Genomic DNA, 21,713 nt, shown 5'->3' on the forward strand with positions numbered 1-21,713 from the left:
CAAAATAGACTTTAAAAGAAAGGCTGTAACAAGAGACAAGGAAGGACGCAGTAATCCCACTTCTGGGTATTTATTTGAAGAAACCCAAAATGCTACTTTGAGGGCATGTGTGCATCCATAAGTTCATTGCAGCATGGTTTACAATGGGCAAGATTTGGAGGCAGCCTGGGTGTTCTTGAATAGACAAATGGATAAAGAGGTGGTACATACATACAATGGAATATTACTCAACCTTAAAAAAGAATGAAATCTTGCCATCTGCAACAACATGGATGGACCTAAAGCGTATTGTGCTGAATGTAGTAAGTCAGAGAAAGACAAATGTCACATAATTTCACTTATAATTAGAATCTAAAGAACAAAATAAAACAGAAACCAGGTCACAGATACAGAGAACATTTTTTGGTTGCCAGATGGGAGGGGCATTGGGGATGAAGTGAAAAAGAAGGAATTAAGAAGTAAAAATTGGTTGTTACACAGTATTCATGGGGATATAGGGTATAGCCTAAGGTATACAGTCAATAATATTGTAGCAATTTTGTATGATGCCAGATGTTAGGGGGATCACTTCTTAAATTATATAAATGTCTAACCACTATGCTGTATACCTGAAATTAATATAAAATAATATTGAATGACAACTGTAATTGAAAAATTAAAAAGGTGGGAAATGGTGAACGGGAATAAGAGACTTAGATTTCCAGGTATAAAACAAGTCACGGGGATGTAATGTACAGCATGGGGAATATAGTCAATAATATTGTGATAGCACAGTACGGTGTCAGATGGTAATCCCACTAAAGCATGGAGTTGATATATTTAAATCAGATGGCAGCTATTCGAGACCAGGCTGGGAGGGTAATGGACCCAAGACTTAACTTGCTAGAGATTTAATTTTTGAAAAGCAGGAAGAGGAAGATCCCCCTGTGGAGAAAATAACCTTAAGTTTAAAGAGGGCACTGAGAAGAGCAGAGCTGGTTTAAGTGGAAGATGGTTGGAGTTGCCTTTTGGTCAGACCCGGGGATCTTTCTTGTTTAACAGAATGCTAGTTACCTGACAGTCTGTCCCCAGCAAGCCATCCAGATGACAGAAGGGATGGAAAGCAAAGATGTAGGTGTGTGAGATGTTACATTTCTGGTGAGCGTTTCTGGGAGGGTGATGTTGGAGGAAACATTTAGCCAGGGAGAAGCTTTCTTTTCCTTAATTCTTTTGCCAATGATATTATTCTTTGCTGGGTTTCTAAACCCTTTTGTGGTTATGTTCTTATCTTCTTCCTGCACTGATCTTTGTACGATCTCTTTGTGAATTCTGGGGATGTTCTTAGAGCTTGCTGAATAAGTTTAGGCGCTCTGCCATTTTCTGTGATTCAATTTCACAGCGTCTTTTAGAATGATGGAATTCAGGAAAAGAACTGTGTGAAGGTCAGCCAGGATCCTAGTCAGTTTATTTAGTGGTTTCTACTATAACTCCTGGGAGGGGTAGTTGGTTAGTTTGGCATTTGGTCCTAAGCAAACATTATTGCCTTTTAATAATTGTTAGTTATTAGATTGGTAATGGTGTGGTGGAGAGAGCAAATTACGGAGCTGATTCATTATGTGCAAAAATGCTGTTCCCCAAAGTACCTGCTTGAATGACAGAACTGAGCTTGCCTCCCCCAACCCCTCCTTGCTCCAGCCTCCTTCCTGGCACCTCTGCCACCACACACTCCCACTGCTGGGTGGCAAACTGACACATCCCCCCTTGTTAACCACAGTTGTGCCCTTGAGAAGTCTGGAGGGAAAAATATCTCTGGGTTTATCAAATGGAGCAATGACCAAATTAGGAAAGTCGTTTTATTGCATCGTTTGCTCATGGTCATTTGAAGATAAGAAAATTTAAATGTTTGACTTGTGTTGAAAGTTTGTTCCCTATCTTTCTTGAACGTCATGAAAATATTGATCTTCTGAAATGAATGATGTGAAGAAGGAAGGTATTTCCATTCTCTTTGGCAAATGTAAAACACAGCTCACTTCTTCCAGCATGATTGGTAATTTCCCTTGATCTAAAACTAATGCATAAATGGTCTTTCTTTTCTAGCCAACCCACAATGTTTTTTAAGCAAAAGAATGGCTTGAAAGTCAATTACTAAACCTTGGGCATTTTTTGAACTTTTTTGTTTGTTTGGTTTTGGGGGGTTCTTTTTGCTAGTTTTTTGTTTTAGAAATGTGCTGCTTTGCTTTTTATGATTTTCCTCCTTCTCTCCCTCATGCTACTTTGGTAGCTGCCATGTTTTAAATATTGACAAGATGAGATAGTTTTCTGTTTATATCAGCAGTCGTCTGTCTGTGAAATATGGACGAATCAGAACGCTGGATTTCCTTTCTCAGCCATCCATCAGGTTCATAATGTAAGGTTACAAATGGTTATTTACTCGTCCTGAGTTTGCGCTATGTAATGTGTTGCAAAGTGTTGTCAGTAGCCGTAGGGACTGTGTCCCGGCAATGCAGAAAATCTGTGGTGTCTAATGACTGCTGAGATTTTTTTTTGTCTATGATACTTCATTCACTGTGCCTTGTGACTATTGACGTGCAAACATTGTCCTAAAATGAACAACATACTTGGTTTTGAAGTCTATAGTTAAAATCTGTCCCATGTGAGTTTTGGCTTTCATCCCAGGTGTCTGTGTTAACTTGCTTTTACAGGAAGAAGGAAAAGGGTAAATTGATATATATACACATGTATATATCAGTGTTTTTCTTCCTCATTTTGTACTTCCCCGTGTCCATGGACTATCGAAGCCATTGTGTCTAACAGTTCTCAAAGGTTCATGTGCTTTACTCGTGAGAAATATTTGAGTATGATTTGCATGATATTCTGTATAAATTTTATGCAAATGGGGGAGGAGGGTAGCCAGGAGAGGCACAATTACAGCTAAAAGTGGTTCTCAGCCTTTTTCCATTTGACAGTACTGAATTGATCTTTGGAACGTGTGTGAAACTGACCTATTTTACTCTGAGCTACTTAATATTCAAATGTTCACATTTCTACTAACCGATGTCATCACAATAAATTTAATTTAAAAAAATGTTTTTAATGTTCACATTTCACCTTTGCATACTTTTTAAAAAAATCATTTTGTTTGAAAAGTAAACATTTTAATGTCTGGGTTTTTTCCGTGTAGTATTTTAAAATACATTCTTATTTTCACATCCTGTTAAATTTGTCCCATTGGATAACCTGCTGTCTGAGAGGTTGAGACATTTGGTTGAGAATCACTAAGCAGAGCTCTAGGGGCGGCATGCGAAGGGCCTCTCTCGGGGTGTCACATCACGCACGCCCTCCTCCTGTGCATGGGACTTCTGGCTTCCGGGACCGTGGGGCGGATACATTGCCTGGTGCTGGCGCTCCAGTGACCCAGCAGTTCCTCCTGAACTTGTACATGCCAACCAGTGCTCTTCGTGTTCAGAAGTGGCCATCTCTGCTCTTCATCATCAAAGGGAACACATTTAATATACCAACTGCATTTGACCGAACTCACATTCTTTATTCTTGAAGATTTTTTTAAAGGAACCACCACAGCATCCTGCTTTCATGCGTGTGTGCAAATGTTTGTGGGAGGCTTTTCCTCACATTCATATCCAGATATCTGTACGTGCATCGTTCTAAGCACAGAGCTATTGGTAACATTTATTCCTCAAAGCCGTAGAGATAACAGAAAGTAAATGTAATCACATAGATCTTATGTGTGTTTGTTTGGGGAGCCCATCTCTGATATTTGTCAGAATGACTGAAAAGGAAACCTTAAAATAACAGTGGTCGTTTAAAATCATTTAACTTTTTCATTAAGTGTTCTGAAGAAATAGATAATGTTTGTTAATATTCAGATCTAAATTTACAGGCAGGTAGGTGGGAGCAGTTCCTAGTAGAAAAGATTTAAAAGCCTCTATTTGAAAAAACCAATTAAATCCTAATTTTGAAAAATGATTAAAAGAGTAACACAAGGCTTGGAAAATACTGTACCTTCCTGTTCATATTAGACAGCGAAGTCATAACCATCGCTTTTATTTACTGACATCCCGAGGATGCGTTTTCCTCAAGAAGAAAATAAGAATATAGACCTTGTTTCCCCTTTGTATTCTCAAAGCATATAGAATATGTGATATCTTCAGTTTTCCTTTTTAGGGGAGAGAGCTATACACTGTGATGTTTTAGCGTTAGCCTTAGGGATCTGGTGCATGTGAACTAAAACCAGGCAGTTTTACCATCTTTTGAAACAATACGAAGTTTAAAAGCTGCACTTTGGACTCTGCCATCCAGTAAAAATCTAATATCTGTAGAATTTGAATTTTTTTCCTGTGTTATGACTAAATGCAGCTAGTGGTTTTGTATTTTTCAGCTGGTGGTATAAGACATTTAATTTACATCATATTAGGTACAACCCAATTATAGTCCTTCAAATTTAGCCAGACTATGAATTTCTAGTTAGCAGTTGGTAAATAACCTGTTAAACAGAATCCAGTCTCCATTTAAAACTCCAGTCTCAAATTATGCTTTTTCTTTATAGGAGAAGGTTAATTTTTATTTGAGCTTCAAGGGATAGTTAATGATGTACATTTTCCTCTGTTTAAGCAATATATCCTAAAGGAAATAAATACATACATACCAAGTAAATGAGATTTTTAAGCTATGACCAAATTATTGGAATATTAAGATCATTCAATACATAAATCTAAAATAAAAGTCTTCTCTAAGTATTTCAAGCTCTAAAGAGAGCCTGAAGACATTTAGTAAAAGTGGCTTGCATCATTTTAATTTCTCTTCTGTAATTAAGACTTTTAAAAATACTGCCAATCAATAATAGTTTAAAATATGACAGAATTTACCCCCAACTTTTCCTGTTTTTTTATTCTAATTAAATATTATTGCCTCATTGTTACCCATGTTTAGACCTACTTTTCATTAAAAATATGTCCTGATTATAAACCATTATTTGAGGCAAAAGAACTTCTAGAGCCATTGACTTTTATTTTGTGTTTAATAAACATTTTTAACTGGAAAATTATTAAATTATTTTTTTTCATTTACCTGAATAAATATAGGTATTATCTGGATATGAATGCACTAGTTAACAAGACCTAATACTGCGCTTCACAATTTGAATTTATTTTAGGCAAAAACCCGTATTTGCTTTTGGTCTCTTTTGCTATTCCATATAGGAACTGCTCCACCCTGCTCCTCCTAACTCATTCCTGCTGTAATTCAGCCTCCAGAAGGGGTGAGACCTAAAGCACCCTTGTTCTCTGAACTCTTGTTTTTATTGTCAGTCAACCAGGTGAAGCTGAATCCCACCCGGGGGCCAAGGCCATATGTACATGTGTTTTATAATAGTGTAATGCCAAGTCCATTCATCTCATTAAATTAACTCCAAAGAGAAAAATCGACATGTACAAGCTGAATCTTCTATATATTCTTAGATCTAAGGTTAAAAAAAAAAATGATGAATTTCCAGGAAGAAAAGAAATGTACTTTCTTATAAATTCAATCTTAAAAACATGTTTCCCTCTGTTTGAAAACGAGTTTCTGGAAATAACCACCCCGTATGACACAACTCAGTTTCTATTTCCAGAAAGGTAGATTCAATCAAGGTAGGGAATTTAAAAATATTTGGACTGGAGCAGTGTTTCAAGGCCAGAAAGAAAATAAGGATTATATTTCTCTTCCGTATAATCATCTTCCCCGTACACGTAGGAGAGGCTTTATCAGTTCACTATGATTCAAAGCAGGTGGTTTGTGATTTCTGGACCAAGTGGAATCATAGGAGAGCAGATGATGGTGCTGCCTAAACAAAGCTGAATGGATGTGCCACTGATTTCTTCAAGTGGTTATCTAATAAGAGATTGGATGATTTCCAGATGGAGGTGGTTTGTGCTGGGGCTTGTTATTCCCAAAATGGCTGCTATGACTGATGTGGATGATGTAAATATTTGGATCAGCATTTGGCTGTAGTTCTGCTTTAAGTGTATGGAATTCATATTGAAGTTTAATTATGAAAGTGCCTGAGTTAATTCAACAATTAGAGAATGAGTTTGCATATGATTTGCATGCTTAATGTACTAATGCCTGAAATATTCCTGTAACTTCAGCTTCACCCCACCATCCCCTCCCCCAGCCCTATTTCCAACCCTTGCCCAACAACCCCTGGTGTCCCCAGCTCCTGCCATGTCTGTTTAGGCTGTTTTGAAAACTGCCTGTTGAGCTCAGCCAAGGTACCTCAGCTGAACTATGACAGGGCTAACATGAAGATCTGATGCTTGGTTTGAGTTGTTACATCAGCAGACACTGGATCGAAGGATCTTTTGATGTCAACCAGCTCCTTTTGTATCATTCCACGGAGTTGCGTGCAAAGTTCTGTTGTTCTGTTAACAATGTTACCTGTGACTTAAGTGTACAACCGCTGTTTGCTATGTTGTTGTTGCTTGGGGGTGGGGGGGCAGGGGCAGGGAGAAAGGGGAAGTAAGTTAATGGAGATTAGAGGATGATTTGCTAGATTTGGGGAGAACTTTTAATTAAGAACTCACAGCTACATGTTTCCAGAGTTGTAACCATTATCACTTAAAGGTTATTACACTGAACCTCCAAATAATATTGAAATCCACATAGCCTACATTTTGAATTTTATACTAGTTTTTTTTTTTAGAGCAAATCACAACCAATTGAAATGAAGACTTGGAGGCATAATAAAGATCCAGATGTTTGAGGAAGAAGGAAAAGAAAAGATCAAAATAGGAAGTCAGAGGAAAACTTAATCCTAAAATTAATTGCAGTCAGTTGTTTTTACCGAATAAAAATTCATATAAAAACTCAAGAATGAGTCAATGATGGATCATAAAATAGACAAAAATGCTAAAATAGAATATCCCAGGTGAAGTCGTAATAATATCAACAGTTAGTTGATAGAAGAACCAAGCCGTATGCAAGTAAATCCAGCAACTGGAAGAAAACTAACTCACAGAGAAGCTCAAAATAAAGCATGAGAGAGGAGCAAAAGGGGTTCTGACTGGTCACACACTCCAGTGAGGAGCCAAGGAAATAGCATGATGCGAGCTTAGCTCTTCCTGTGATTGGGGCGACCCATCTTAAAGAGAAAGGCTTCGGGCTTTCTACCTCTGTGAAAAGGCCTGTGCATTCCTGTGGGGCTCTAGAATTTTCTTCTGGTTTTTTAAAGCCAGGTAGAAGCTTCCAGAAGGTAAAGCCTGTGCCTCACACTTTTCAGCATTGGCAGCCATCTCATATGCCACCTAATGTAAGTCCAAGCTGCACAGAGAAAGTTGGCATCCTAGTCCTATTCCCCAAAACACACATCCTATGGAAGCGATTCCTGGAGAATTGTGGTTATTAACCTTTTGGGGGTTTCTGGATCCTTTCAGGAAATGCAGTGAAAGTTATGGACTTTCTTTTTCCCAAAAAACATATACCTCCAAAAGTTTGCATTCTCATCCTAGACTCCTTGAAAATCCTACTTAAGAAACCCTGCAGTGCCAACCCATTTGCTAGTACCTTCATAGAACTTGCTCTCTAACCAAGGTTTTGCTTGGTTTGGGAGCTCATGAGACCGTTTTATGTTCTTTCAACTCTTGAGAAAGGTAACTTCTCATAATTCTGTAAGACCAGCCAAATCCAGGGTAGAAAAGGGTAGCTTTGGAAATCAGCCTGTTGTCGTTTTGTTATTTCTGTTTGAGAACTAAATTTTGAAAAATCAGAATCTTGACCAGAGAAAAGAGTAAGAAATCTCCCATGTGTGACACCTCAATAGACTGGAGCCTAGAAAAAACCCGCCCACAAAGGCCCTTGACATTATAGATGCTTACACTAAACCATTATACAGGCAGACCTCATCTTACTGCACTTCACTTTACTAAGCATCATGGATAGTGCGCTTTTTACAAATTGAACGCAAGCCCTTCCACCAGCAAAAAGATTACGACTCTCTTTATTGAGCTATTTTATTGCAGTAGTCTGGAACCAAACCCACAATATCTCTGAGGTATGCTTGTAGTAGTCAAACAGGCCAAGTCCAACCTCATGAAAAATAGTAAATAAAATGATGGGTGGGATGCCCTTCTGCTTTAGGTCTGCCTTAGTGGGCGTACGTGTTATATGATGTCCCATCGTAAGTGAATATTTGTGAAACAGAATCCTTAAGTACATACATGTCACATACAACCGAACTTGGTATTTTAATGTTTAGTGCTCATCTGTGCTTTAGGTTTTCTGAAAAAAGGTAGCTGAATACATCCAAAACAATCACAGTGGCATTATGTCAATACAAATGCATTCAGGTGAGGGAAACTAGATGTCATCCATTAGTAAATCTTTCTTCTAAACTTTAGTGTCACACAGTACCTTTTCTCCAAAGACAAAATTCAAAGGACATGGTGCCTGTCATATCTAAGAACTGAAATTTACGGAACTGAGTATTCGGAACATAAAAGCAAGTCAAACTAAAAATTTCAAATGGTCAAGTTTAAAAATAGATAAAAAATTCTTTCAAAGATTTATGTTCTTTTCTGTTGTAACAGAAAATTATTAATTATTACACTATTAATATCTTCATGTTTCATTTTAAAATTACTTAGCTTAGTGTATCATTCTAAAAATAGAATAATTCAACTTCTTTCGCACCTGAAAAATTAACTCAGCTTTGGAAAATATGGTACTATTAGGTTAGTGCAAAAGTAGTTGCGATTTTTGCAATTATTTTTAACCTTTTAATCCATAATTATTTTTGCACCAATCTAATACGTATAAAACCATAATAAACAGTGAAAGTATTCATATACATATAATACGCATAAATGTATTTGCACATTTCAGCAGCACATGTGTATAAGATGAACTCAGACTAGCTATAGGGAATGAACTTTGCCTACTGCTCATATTACCTCTAGAATAAATGTGATTTTCAGACAGGAGACTGGGGAGAACCTTCCATTACCTTGCGACCTCCAAATGAAGCCACAGCCTCAACTCCAGTACAGTACTGGCAACACCACCCAGAGAAGCTCATCTTCCAGTCATGTGATTACAAAGCTTTCGTAAGTTACCCTGAATTCAGTATTTGGGTGTGAGTAGGGATAGATGGTAAATTTCTGGCTTCTTTGCTTTCATATTGAAAATATACCAAAATGTCCATCTTCCTAAAAGATTGTCCCCTTCCCTTTTTTTTTTAAAGTTGCCTTCTCTCCACTGAGAAAGTCCAAATAGCTTTATAACCCTTTTAACCTTGTAAGTTTAAGATCTGTTTTGCCTTCTTCTTATATAGTTGTAAATTTGAAATGAAATGTCATAAAGTAAAATCTTTACATGGAAATGAGTATAAATATAGCACATATAGGCATTTCCATTCACCAGTGGTCTCAAAACCTTGGATCTATCGCATTATATAAATACCAGATTCTTTTCCTTGTTATCGTTAGGATTATATTACTGGGTATTTTTTTTTAATAGGAGAGGGAATCAAGCTTAGCTGAGAACTGAGAGTGACCTGAACAGGTAAATGTTCAAAAGATACCATAGATTTGGGAGCAGGTGGTTGTCATGACTACAGCAGGAAGTGGCTGAACCCTCATTCAGTTGAACCCACGTTGAAATTGCCTCTCTTAAAGAGAAATGTTTCAATTAGGACAAACTTTCCTGATACCTTAAAAGATAAGGATTTCACCAAGAGCACTTTCCTTAATTAAGACGTGGGCATCCTGGTTATCTCATAGCAATTTAGGCTTTTTTTCAGTTTGTGCTTACTTATCTTGACGCATTAGATTTATTTCAATAGAAATTTCCCCAAATCTGTAAGCTTGAAATGCCTCCTTCTTCTTCCAAAGCTCAAATGCCAAGTCCCTGTGACTTTCTGAACATTGCCTTACTTCAGAGCCTTTGGCCAGGCTCTCTGCTGCTGTGCCCTCGCACATTCTCTGCAGGTCAGGGACTTCCTGGGTCTGCAGGACGGGTTGCCAACCCTGTTTTTGCAGTCATGTCAGGAAAATAATTACTTTAATTCATTTTTTTTTTTTAAAGACACCTAGAGCTCCTTTTACTTTTTTTTTTTTTGAAGGGAATTAGAGAGGGGAGAATGACGAAAGGAGGGAACCCTACTGAAGCTTCAAAAAGTTGAGGAGTCAATTGATAGAAAGGCAAAATAGACATTTTGCTAAAAACTATTTGCCCCCAGCCAGGGCTTGGAGCATGAGTGGTGTTTTGTTCTGAGGCAGTATTGGATCCCGCCACCTAACAACAAAGTGGATGGTAATTCCTGAGAAGAGAGTTTCTCATTCTTCTACCCCATTCAGCCCTCTAGTGTCAGTTTCCACCAGGGCTTCAGCTCCCTGCACTGTGGAACAACTGAGAGTGACATTCTCCCTTCCTGAGCGCTCCCATCCGTTCTCAGGTGGATCAACCATCGTAGGGCACACAGCTGTGAATGAAAAAGGTCCAAAATGGCATATCCGCCTAAGAACAGCCTAACTTTAATTACCTATGCAGCCAACTAAGCCCAAATGGGGTGCGTGTTGCTCAGCTTCTCAGCTGTCTCATACAACCCTATAATTACATAGATGGTAGGGTGATTTATTTTTGCAGACATTGCTGCCTCAAAAAAACAGGGAAAACATTTTTAGATGCCCCCATTTTGCAGTTAAATATGATTTGAAAGATGGTGTCTTTAGAAAATGATGCAGTTTTATTATAAAGAGCAATGTGTAGTTTTCAGAACTGTGGTTAACTTGGCTACATTCTCTCTATAAATGCATTTATTTGTTAGAATTAGTTACTGTTCGTGTTTACAAGTTGTGCAACTTACAGCCAGGAAACCTAGCCAGTAGTACTTCCACAATTTGTTTTTATATCTCTACCCATGTTTATACTCTGTTTTTAATAAATCGTTGAATTGTTTTATATTTTAGTACTTAGGTTCTATGCTGATAAAAGAGCTCAGGGGGACAGAATCAACCCAGGATGCTTGTGCAAAAATGCGGGTGAGTTTGCCAAATGATTTTATTTCTAGTTGCTGAAGTACTAAATACTGGGTATGGATACAAATTGCCACTTTAAAATTACTCTTTTCTTCATCTGTTGGTCTGCTAAATCACATGATTACATGAAATGGTGCTAGGGCTTCATTCGTATTTATTCTTGAGCTTATCTCACTGTGGTTTGAGTTGATGTCTATTTGATATATTTATACCATATTACATTTATTCTTATTTTTAAAGATCTAAAATTAATTGTCTATACATTGATCATTGTCCAAACTAGGATAAAAATGATCTTTGGTGTATTACAAGGAAATGTTTTCAGCACCCACTTGACAGTCTGAGAATACTGAAAAACTGCCAATTAACTAGAAAATATGAAATGCAGAAGTATTGACAGCATATTATATAAAGCTAAAATTCTTTCTGAGGCTTAATTATTCTTTTTTTTTTTTTTAGTATAAGAAGCACATTAAACTCTTGAGTTGAAACATATAACAATAAATATTGACAAAAACGGCCATTCCAAACATCTGTGATTGGTGACTGCTGGATTCCTAGGAGTCTGTATGAGCCAAACCAAATCTCACTCATACTGTAAAGCACGTTACCTTTGTCTTTTATGGTCCCTTATTCTTGGTTCCTCCACAGCAGATGTATAGGGGTTATAGCGATATCTGACTGACAGTACAAACTGTGTTTCCCCGAAAATAAGACCTAGCTGGACCATCAGCTCTAATGCGTCTTTTGGAGCAAAAATTAATATAAGACCTGTTATTTTATTATGTTATGTTGTTATGTTATGTTATATTATATTATATAAGACCCAGTCTTATATTATGGTAAAATAAGACTGGGTCTTATATTAATTTTTGCTCCAAAAGACACATTAGAACTGATTGTCCAGCTAGGTCTTACTTTCGGGGAAACACGGAATTAAGAATATTGAACTTACTCCACGTAGCAACTAACCAGAGTCAAATTTAAGATCATTAGTGAGTGAACCCTAACTTTATTTGTAGCCAATACACCTTGTCATTTAGTTTATATGAACAGCTTTGGGCGGGAAATATTTAAAAGCGTATAATTGAACTAAAACAGTTATGAAAGTAAGCGTGTAATATCCATTGCTCATGAAAGCTAAATATGTGTGGATCTTCATGAAATTGAGACCTCAGCATGTGATTGCTGATTTAATATTTTGATCAATTCAATAACAGAAGGACTAAAACAGATATCCTTCTATTTGATGCAAAGTTATACTTAAATTGTCAGTATACCAATGAATGTTTATTCCAGGTACTGTGTTTAGATGAAAAAAGGCCTGATATGTGTCAGGAACTCTAAATTCTAGTTCTGTTGCTGCTTACTTGGCTCAGGAGTCACTTTTTAGTCATAATAATAACTGAGTAATTACAACGTGGCAGTCTTCTGTGCTAAGTCCTGTGCTTATTTATTTTATTTAATATTTACCACAAACCTGTGAGATTAGTACAGTTATTGTCCCCATTTTACAGATGAAGAAACTGAGGCTTAGAGAAATTGAATTACTTTCCCCATATCACATAGTGAATAACTTGCCAGTCTGGGACTGGACCCTCAGGTCTGTCGGAAGCCAGAGTACAAGCATTTAACTGCTACACCCTCCCCTTCCCCTGGCTTCTCCTGGGCCTCATTTTCTTACTTAGAAAATGAGAACACTGGACAAGATGCCCTACAGGGTTCTTCCTGGTTTTATAATTCTGGAAATCTTACATTCTAAATATATATCTGATCTAAACTATGTCACCAATGAACAATAGGAAAATGGGAACATTTTTCAATCATCAAACCTTGTAAGAATTATAATGACTATACCTAAGAAACTAACTTGGCATTTCTGGCTTAGTACTGTTAACTCAGTTATCAAAGCCCAGCTACTTCAGTGTTGTAATCAGCATAAACAGTGGGTAGAGCACAGAGCACCGTTTAAACTACACCCGATCTGTGATTTGAATTTCAGTCAATTTCTTGAAATTAAATGGATCTGAAATTCCATTCTGATAGCAATAACAAAGCCATTTTAATAGTCTCAGTGGAGAATAATTTAGTTAAATACTTGTCTGTCACTTCAAGTGAAACGGAAAAAACCCGTCTATTTAGAAGCCATTCTTCGTTGAGGCATTTTTCTGGTTTGCTGCCCTTGGTGTTTATTTTGAATAGTTTATATGAAAATAAGAACTTTATTGCTTCTTAGAATATCACAGGCCCTTATTTCCCATCTCGATTAAATAAATATTAGTCTCTGATACAGGAGCTAAAGCTGCACTCACTGGATTCATCACAGCCTTTCAAAGCCAGAAGCGCGGGTTTGATCTGTCACCGGGCACTATCAGATTGTGAATTAGAAGTTTCACCAACTAAAAATGGTGTGGATGTCAACTTGTAGTTAATTTTCAGTTTGAACCTCAAGTAGCTGTTTTCTCTGTTCTGGATATGGTGGCATTTCAGCCAAAAGTCCCAGTATAATCAGGTCTTCCCACAGAAAATACCTCAGGACACAGATGATCTTGAAAGTTGATAAACAGTAATGGCAGGCCAAAGTTTTGTAGCTTAAAACTTCACCTGGCTTACTCTCTTAATTGAAACAAATTTTCAATTCAATAGTAGGCATTTCAGCGGAAGTTAGAATTTCTATCCTAGTAAGAAGTAAATCAGTGTGGTTCCGTGTTCTGAAAAATATTTCCTTACACACAACTTGTTAACAAAAATAACTAAGATTTGGCTCCTGCTCTCACTGAGTTCACAATCCAGTGGCGAAGTCCAACATGTTAACATTAATGACCCCAAAGCAGCAGAAGTATCATCATCCAGGTGTCTTCATGTTGCCATCAACCTGAGGAGTTCTCATAGATGATCCCCAAAATGAGACAGGCCTGGTCTCCTAAAATCGGTGTATTGGGACTAATAACAGTTAACACTTGAGAGCTGTATGCTTGGCCCTGCACAAGTGATTATGTGCGCTAATTCATTTAATCGTGAGGTAAGTATTGCTATTGTCCCCACTTTACAGGCGGGGAAACAATGGCCAAGGAAAGTTTAGTAACTTGCCCAGGGTCACCCCGCCAGCAAGTTGGTGGAACCAGGATTTGAACCTAGGCAGTCTAGCTGTACCACCCACCTCTGAACCCCAGGCTGTACCGTCTTTCTCATGAGCCAGTGCAACCTTTACTGTCTTGAGTTTTAAAGTAGCTGAAAAGATGATCCATGTATATTGACAAAGAACTAGCTTTAGGCACCCTCAAGAGCCTGTAAGGTTGGCACTAACTAAATTCAACCATTTAGTAGGTACAGCCATATGTAGTGATTTGGTGTATATTCCAGTGTGTTAACATAAATACAAAATTTCAGGAGAGTTTTTATTGCATCCCTAGATACTGGAAAGTATTTATCTCTACAACACTAACTTTAACACATTCACTTTACCCCAATAGAAACTAAACAGGGTTTTCTCCTCTTGGAAACATGTGGAGTATTTGATCATCACAATTAGTTAATTTCTAAGTTATCTAAACCTGTTTATTCACCTTTATGGTCCCCTCTAGTTCTGAAATAAAGATAATTCTACATGAATCACCTGATGTTTTATTATACACATATTATTTCGATTAAAAATATGCCATAATAAACTAACATATGTGAAATGATAGCAATTCACACCATTCTGCAAAATGGAATCACATCTCTCTTTGTTCAGGTTAACCAGTCTTTTTCCTCTTCAGACTGTCCTAAGGTTTTTTTTAATAGACTTTACGTTTTAGAGCAGTTTTAGGTTAACAGAAAAACTGAGCATAAAGCACCGAGTTCCTGTACGTATACTCCCACCACCACCACCACCACCCTCATGGCTGCCCTCGTTATTAACATCTCACATTAGTGTGGTACATTTGTTACAATTATGAACCGATATTGATACGTTATTATGAGCTAAAGTCTGTTGTTTACATTAGAGTTTATTCTTTTGTTATACACTCACTGTTTTGGGTTTTGACACATGCATCATGCCATGTAACCACCAATATCATACAGCAGTTGTCATGCCCTAAAAATCCCCTGTGCTCCACCGCTTCACCTCCCCTCTTCCCTGCCCCCTTACCCCTGGCAGCCACTGACCTTTTTACTATCTCTGCAGTTTTTGCCTTTTCCACAATGTCCTGTAGTGGAATCATATAGTATGCACCCTTTTCAGACTGGCTTCTTTCACTTAGCAATGTGTATTTAAGGTTCCTCCATGTCTTTTGTGGCTTGACAGCTCATTTCTTTTTATCACTGAATAATATTGCATTGTATGGATGTACTACAGCTTGTTTATCCATTAACTTATTAAAGGCCATCTTAGTTTTAGCAATTGTGAATAGAACTGCTATAAATATTTGGATGCAGGGTTTCCTCTTTAGGTTTTTTTCCCTCTGGTCCAAACCCTAAATAATGTCTCTCTGAAAATTATCTTGAGTTGTGTTTAGTGAAGAAGAATCAACGTGAAGTTGCATTAAACCCTGATAATTTTTAAGTAAAATTGCAATTTTTGCCTTATCTTTTAGAGTTTTCCTTAATAGAAGCCTAAGAGATTGAATATGCCTTCATATTGGGGCACACTTTTAGGAAGAATGATGTCTATTAATTACTTTTCTCCTTAGTAGTACAACTTGGATGCTTATCTCCTTTACCATGACAGCTTTGGAGACATTTCTATTTCAAATTAAAATCTAAAAGCACATAGTAGTAATGTGTGAGGGATTGTAAAGGTATCTATTTAATCTAAACATATTTGTTCAGTGTTGCCTTTTATGTTACTGGTTGGTTTTTCCAGCTAACCCAGTGCTCAGACACAGAGCCTTCATTTCTGGAAGGATTCCCAAGGGGAAGCATTAGCTCTGAGATCCTGAATACTACGCCCCCAACGTGTTCCGCAGAACACAGAGCCTTCCCTCTGTCACACCTCACCTCACACTGTACAGGCATATGTCGTTTTTCTGCACGTTGTTTTATTGTGCTTGACAGATGTTGCATTTTTTTTTTTTTTTTTTTTTTTTTTGCAAATTGAAGGGAAGACCCTCCACCAGCAAAAAGATTAGTACTTGCTTTATTATGGTGGTTGGGCCCCGAGCCTGCATAAACACCTGGTTACTGATGCCCATGCCCCTTACAGGGAAGGAACCATATAAAGAATATATGGTATCCCCAGGGCCTGCTGTATTATAGCTACCTCATAAGGTACGCGTGAGGGTTCAATGAACTAATGCCTGTAAGGGGTCTAGTTCAGTATAGTCTCAAAATGTGTTGACCTCTTCCTCCAAATGTTTGAAAAACAGGTAAATTGATGGATATTCACTTTGGATTATTTCATTTGTTTTTCTCCAGCTATAATGCCAGTACCCCAGTCATTACCCAGGTTTTCTCTGAACACTGTAAGAGAAGGGAGAGGAAATGGAAACTGTACATAGATGGCGTATGTATTCTTGAGGGTGGTAATTTGTTCCTAAATCCACTGAGAGTTGCCTCTTTTAAATAATGTGTCAACAGGACTGAACTTTCCAAAACAATACATTTGTTGCTTTGGCCTGTCAGCATTCTCTTTGGTATGAATAGCTCCCACTTCAAAGATTCTAACACATACAGTGTTTGGTGAGATGAGGGATTTGCTCTGGCCAGATGAGGTTGTGCTATTCTCTTGTGCCTCCTTAGACATCCACATACCCCAGCCTCCCCTCCTGAATTTTGCCCCAGGGTATAATTGTCACTAATATACAACACTGTTACTTTCCTTATTAAATACACCATTAGGAAACATCTGCTACTGAAAGAGGTGTGCCATTATATTCAATTTAATACTCTCTGAAATCTGACTTTGTCTGATTCCATAGTTAATGGTTAGTATTGGTCACACGTGTTTGTGCTCAAGGAAATTTCTCTTAAAAGAAAGAAAAAAAATATCTGAGTTCAACTACAATAAGGTAGATATCTGCCTTCCTGATGTAAGAAAGGAAGTATTTAAAAATTATCTTGAAGTCAAGAATAAGCAAATCTTTCGGTGTATTTAGGTTTTAGAACCTTCATTTCCCAAAGGGCTTAAAGTTTTAGCGTAGTTCAGACTTGTTGTTGAGTCTGTTCTCCTTAACTTGTGTGATTTTTGAACTTCCGATCTGGAAGCAATTCTAAAGTTGAATTTTCCAAATAATTGTGCCTTGATTGAAGTGTGATGCTTTTTTTTTTCTGTGCTTACAAGAAAACAAATTAATGGTGGAGGATGGATTGGAAAGCTTGAAAAAAGTTCGTTTAGAATTAGATGGAAATGTTAAATTAAGAAGCCTCTTTCCTTAGAAAAGATTCCAACTAAAGTCGTGTTTAGTTCTTCAGTCCTTATGCAGATCCCTTCTATGAGGAATTGTCATTTTCAGAAATAATTTAGGGACTGCTTCTCAGGAACCAGGCTGGGAAAAACTTACAAACAATTGGTTTTTTTAAAGTCTCTGTTGCCCAAGTTTCACAGAAGAATCAAGTATTTTATCTTTCAGTCTCTCCCAAGTACTAAGCAAGCCAGGTAAATAGAGATCTAAGCTCGTGTGTGTGTGTGTGTGTGTGTGTGTGTATTTAAAATAGTACTACACACAAAGAAACAACCAGATTTCTAACTCCTCATTGCTGAGCTGTGTCCATGTGCACTTTTTGCTTTGTGACTATTTTCCTAGGGGTCTATCCAACAGAAGACTAAACAGTTCCAACTATCTTATTCCATCTTCTTCATACCTCAGTTGTCTTAATTTTTTATTTTTGTTTTTATTGCTCTTGTGACTCGCTTTTCTCCAATATATTACCCTCTTCTGTTTTTAGCTCCCACTTGTCTTAAGCTCTTTCTAAATGTGTTGAGTCAGCTGTCATTGGTCCAGATATGTTACTCTGCTGAATGTTCATTATTGCAAACACCATTTCACTGCCAGCCCAGAGATTATTCAGTTATGCTCACAGACTTTGATTTTGCTTCTGCACTCTTTTGCCAGTGGGAGGCTGTGTTTTGGAAAGCTAAGTAAAAGTGCTCATCCTCAGAATAACAGGAATCGTTAAAATCTGTTGCTGTTCACTACATGCTAGGCCCTGAATTATGTAGTCCCCACAACAACTCTACAAAGTAGATGCTGTATTAACATACCCATTTTATAGGGGAAGTAACTAAGACATAGAGAGGTTAAATACCTAACCACACAGCTCCAAAGGGGTGGAGCTTAAACAGGAAGCCAAGCTGTACCCTCCTGTGCTCTTACTGCACGACAGTGCCCCCTACAGGAAGGAGCTTATCAGTGAGCCCCCTGATAAGTTAAAGATGGACGCACACCCACACACGCTCTGAAGTTGTACTTACTGTGTTTCCCTGAAAATAAGACCGAGCCGGACCATCAGCTCTACTGCATCTTTTGGAGCAAAACTTAAGACCCGGTATTATATTATATTATAGTTATATTATATTATATTATATTATATTATATTATATTATATTATATTATATTATATTATATTATATTATATTATATTATATTATTATATCTGGTCTAATAGTAAAATAAAACCGGGTCTTGTATTAATTTTTGCTCCAAAAGACTCATTAGAGCTGATAGTCTGGCTAGGTTTTATTTTCGGGGAAACACGGTACAAGTGATGGACTGAAAAAGTCAGTGTGTTTTTTCACATGTTTACAGGTGGCTTTTTTAACTTAAAAGATCATTAAAATTTTCAACAGGTACAGAAAGGAGAAATAAAAACCACTGTACTTTTACCATCCAGATGTGATAAACACCTCTCTGTTAACACCTTGTTCGTATATAATTCTCCAGGCTGATTATTTGTGCATTCATAGGCATCACTTTTCTATAAAATGAAATAAAAATGGAAATATTCTGTGCCTACTGTTTTGTAATCTATTTTTAAACACAATAATGTGAAATATTTTCATTTTAATAAATAGCCCCAATATTTATCTGTGTTGGTTGATCAATATTCCAATTCAAAACTGAACCAAACGTAACTACTTACCCTTGTTGGTCATTTGGCCATCTCCAGTTTTTTTTCAAATTATAACCAATACTAAGGGTAACAACCCTATATCTAAATCTTTTAAACTGGTCTGATTATTTCCTTAGAATAAGCCACTAAATATAGATGGCTGGGTCAAAGGGTATGTATACACAACTTGAAAATGAGTAAGAATTGCCAAATTGCCTTCCAAAAAGCTTCTTCCAGTACACCAAAACCAGTTGACATTTGCTTGTCACATCTCTCAAGGGCATATACTTAATACCTTGGATGTGCTCCTACTGTGTTTCTCTGAAAATAAGACCTAACCAGAAAATAAGTCCTAACCGGAAAATAACTCCTAGCCTGATTTTTCAGGATGACATGCCCTGAACATAAGCCCTAATGCATCTTTTGGAGCAAAATTTAATATAAGACCAGGTCTTATTTTCGGGGAAACCTGGTAGTTGAGGGAGAGCTGGGGAACGTTTATGAGAAACCACACATCTTCAGCCTGACCCCTGGGCTTATCATCTGTATGTGATAACATCTATTCCAGACGTAACTCTGGAAAATCTGTCTTTATAACCTGAACTCTTTGTTTTATATGAAGAATGTTTTATACTTTCGCAGTCCCTGAGCGATCATGGGAGAATTCAATAATTCTTGTTAATTGCTCTGAAGACCAAGAGTTGCAGTTAAGTGCTAAAAATTTGGGGAAATCATTTGTCAAGTGGAGAATAGTGTGTTTTGATAAATTACCTTCTCTCTGAATTAATTTAGGACGCAGTACAACTGAGTTTACATGATAGCAGCAGAGAGCGGTTCCGACAGTGACTTTCAAACTGATCAACTGCATTTTTAGAGCAGAAGTTCTCAGAGTGTGGTTCCCGGACGAGCAGCAGCAGCCGCTTCTGGAAATTTGTTAGAAATGCAAAGTATTAGGCCTTACCTCAGAATTACAGTGTTAGTCCGTTCAGGCTGCTGTAACAAAAGTGCCATATACTGGGAGAAATGTATTTCTCACAGTTCTGGAAGCTGAGAAGTCCAAGATCAAAGCACTGGCAGCTTCAGTGTCTGGTGAGACACTTTTCCTGGTTCATAGACAGCTATCTTTTCACCTGTGCCCTCCAATGGCAGGTGGGATAAGGGAGGTCTCTCAGGCCTCTTTTATAAGCATACTAATCCCATTTATGTGGGCTCCACCATCATGATGTAATCACCTCCCAAAGGCCCCACCTCCTAATACCATCCCATTGGGTGTTAGAATTCAACATACATACTGGTTTAGGTGAGATACAGATATTCAGTCCATAGCATTTACTGAATCAGAAACTCAAGGGGTGGAGCCCAATAGTGAGTTATTTACCAGGCCCCCCATGTGATTCAAATGCCCTGGAAAGTTTGGGGACCACTGCCTCAGGCCTCTGGGCAGTCCAGTAAGGCTGCTGTGTAGATAGGCTGCTCTGGTAGAATCATTCTGCCTCGATACCTGGTAACCCGCTGGGGCTCCAGGAATAGAGATAGAGGACATCACTTTGCGCTGTACCGGATTCAGCCAGGGTGTGAGGGACACTGGCGGTACAACAGCTGTGTCTTCTGCCGGAGGACTACTTTGAGTGGCCACTTGCCCACTGTCTGTTTTTGTCATATGGTCTTAGGCTCTGTGTTCACCCAGGCTTTGTGTCAGAGTTTCTGTGACCAGAAAACCCCTTGAGAGGTCATTTAGCCTATTTCCCAGCCAAATGAGACACCCCTAAGTCATTAGTGACAGATGAAAATCCAAACTATTTTTAAAGATGCCTGGAGGAACGTTTCAGCTGCCCCTAGTAATCATTCTGCCTTCTCAAGAAGTCTTTCCTTCTCATCTCCATGCTTGCAATGTAAGCTGAAGTCCTGTTGTCAAAATGAAGATCTAACCCTTCTCTTCCTTGAGGCTGAAAAATCCCAAGATTTATGAAGCTTTTGCCACCTGTTGTGCAAGGCGACCTGCGGGGTCTCTGGTCCCACGCCCCACATAAGAACGCAGGATGTGGCTAGGCCAAAAAGGAACACCCACAGAGCCATAGGTAGGGGTGTCATACCACTATATTCTCGCTGGCGGCTGGGTTGGAGACACAAGAAGCAGGAGCCACACTGTCCACAACCCACCGTCCTAACAGCAGTCCGCGCTTGCCAGCCCCCATCTTCTTGCTAGCCCCCATTTTCTGTTAGCATAGCCACAGCAGTTATATTAGTGGCCAATGGCTCACTGGTTACAGTTGACAGCCAATTAGCCACAGCTGATGGCCATCCAATCACAGTTGATGGCTATTTACTACCTAAGCCAGCACCTTTCCACGTGAGGCCGAGAGCCTGGAAACTGCACTCCTGGCTCGGTCCCCACACCACCTCATAGGAATCTCTTGGTTTATCTCTAATCATATCTGTGGTTCTCTTCCAAGTTCTTCCAAAGCCTCCATGCCTTCCTCTGGGCACTGGTGCTCTCTGAACTGTTTGCTGAGCTCTCTGTGTGTTGAGAGGCTGGCACTGTGGTTCTTCGTTAGAAAGCTGGCTTCGTGCTCATTACCACACACTTGAGATCATTTGCTCATTCATTTAACAGTCATGGATTTCAGCAGCTGTTCGATTGAATCCTATGAAATCGCTCAGAGTTAGCCATTT

General features: G+C 38.2%; 1 protein-coding gene across 22 annotated transcripts in view; it reads left to right on the top strand.

The window, feature by feature from the left end:
- ANKS1B (ankyrin repeat and sterile alpha motif domain containing 1B) overlaps positions 1 to 21,713 on the top strand; it is an 895,010-nt gene that overhangs the window by 827,403 nt on the left and 45,894 nt on the right. For 9 of the 22 annotated variants that reach the window (XM_074326201.2, XM_074326199.2, XM_074326194.2 and 6 more), the window contains 2 exons: positions 8,946 to 9,074; positions 10,938 to 11,009. In XM_074326201.2, coding sequence (XP_074182302.2) covers positions 8,946 to 9,074; positions 10,938 to 11,009 — 201 coding nt within the window. Of the gene's footprint in view, positions 1 to 2,311; positions 2,387 to 8,945; positions 9,075 to 10,937; positions 11,010 to 21,713 lie in introns of all 22 variants that reach the window. The other 13 variants (XR_012494067.2, XM_074326196.2, XM_074326191.2 and 10 more) reach the window with 2 other exon arrangements.

This window comes from Rhinolophus sinicus, chromosome 1 (assembly GCF_057876585.1).
Source record: "Rhinolophus sinicus isolate RSI-liver-muscle chromosome 1, RSI-T2T, whole genome shotgun sequence".
NCBI classification, from domain to species: domain Eukaryota; kingdom Metazoa; phylum Chordata; class Mammalia; order Chiroptera; family Rhinolophidae; genus Rhinolophus; species Rhinolophus sinicus.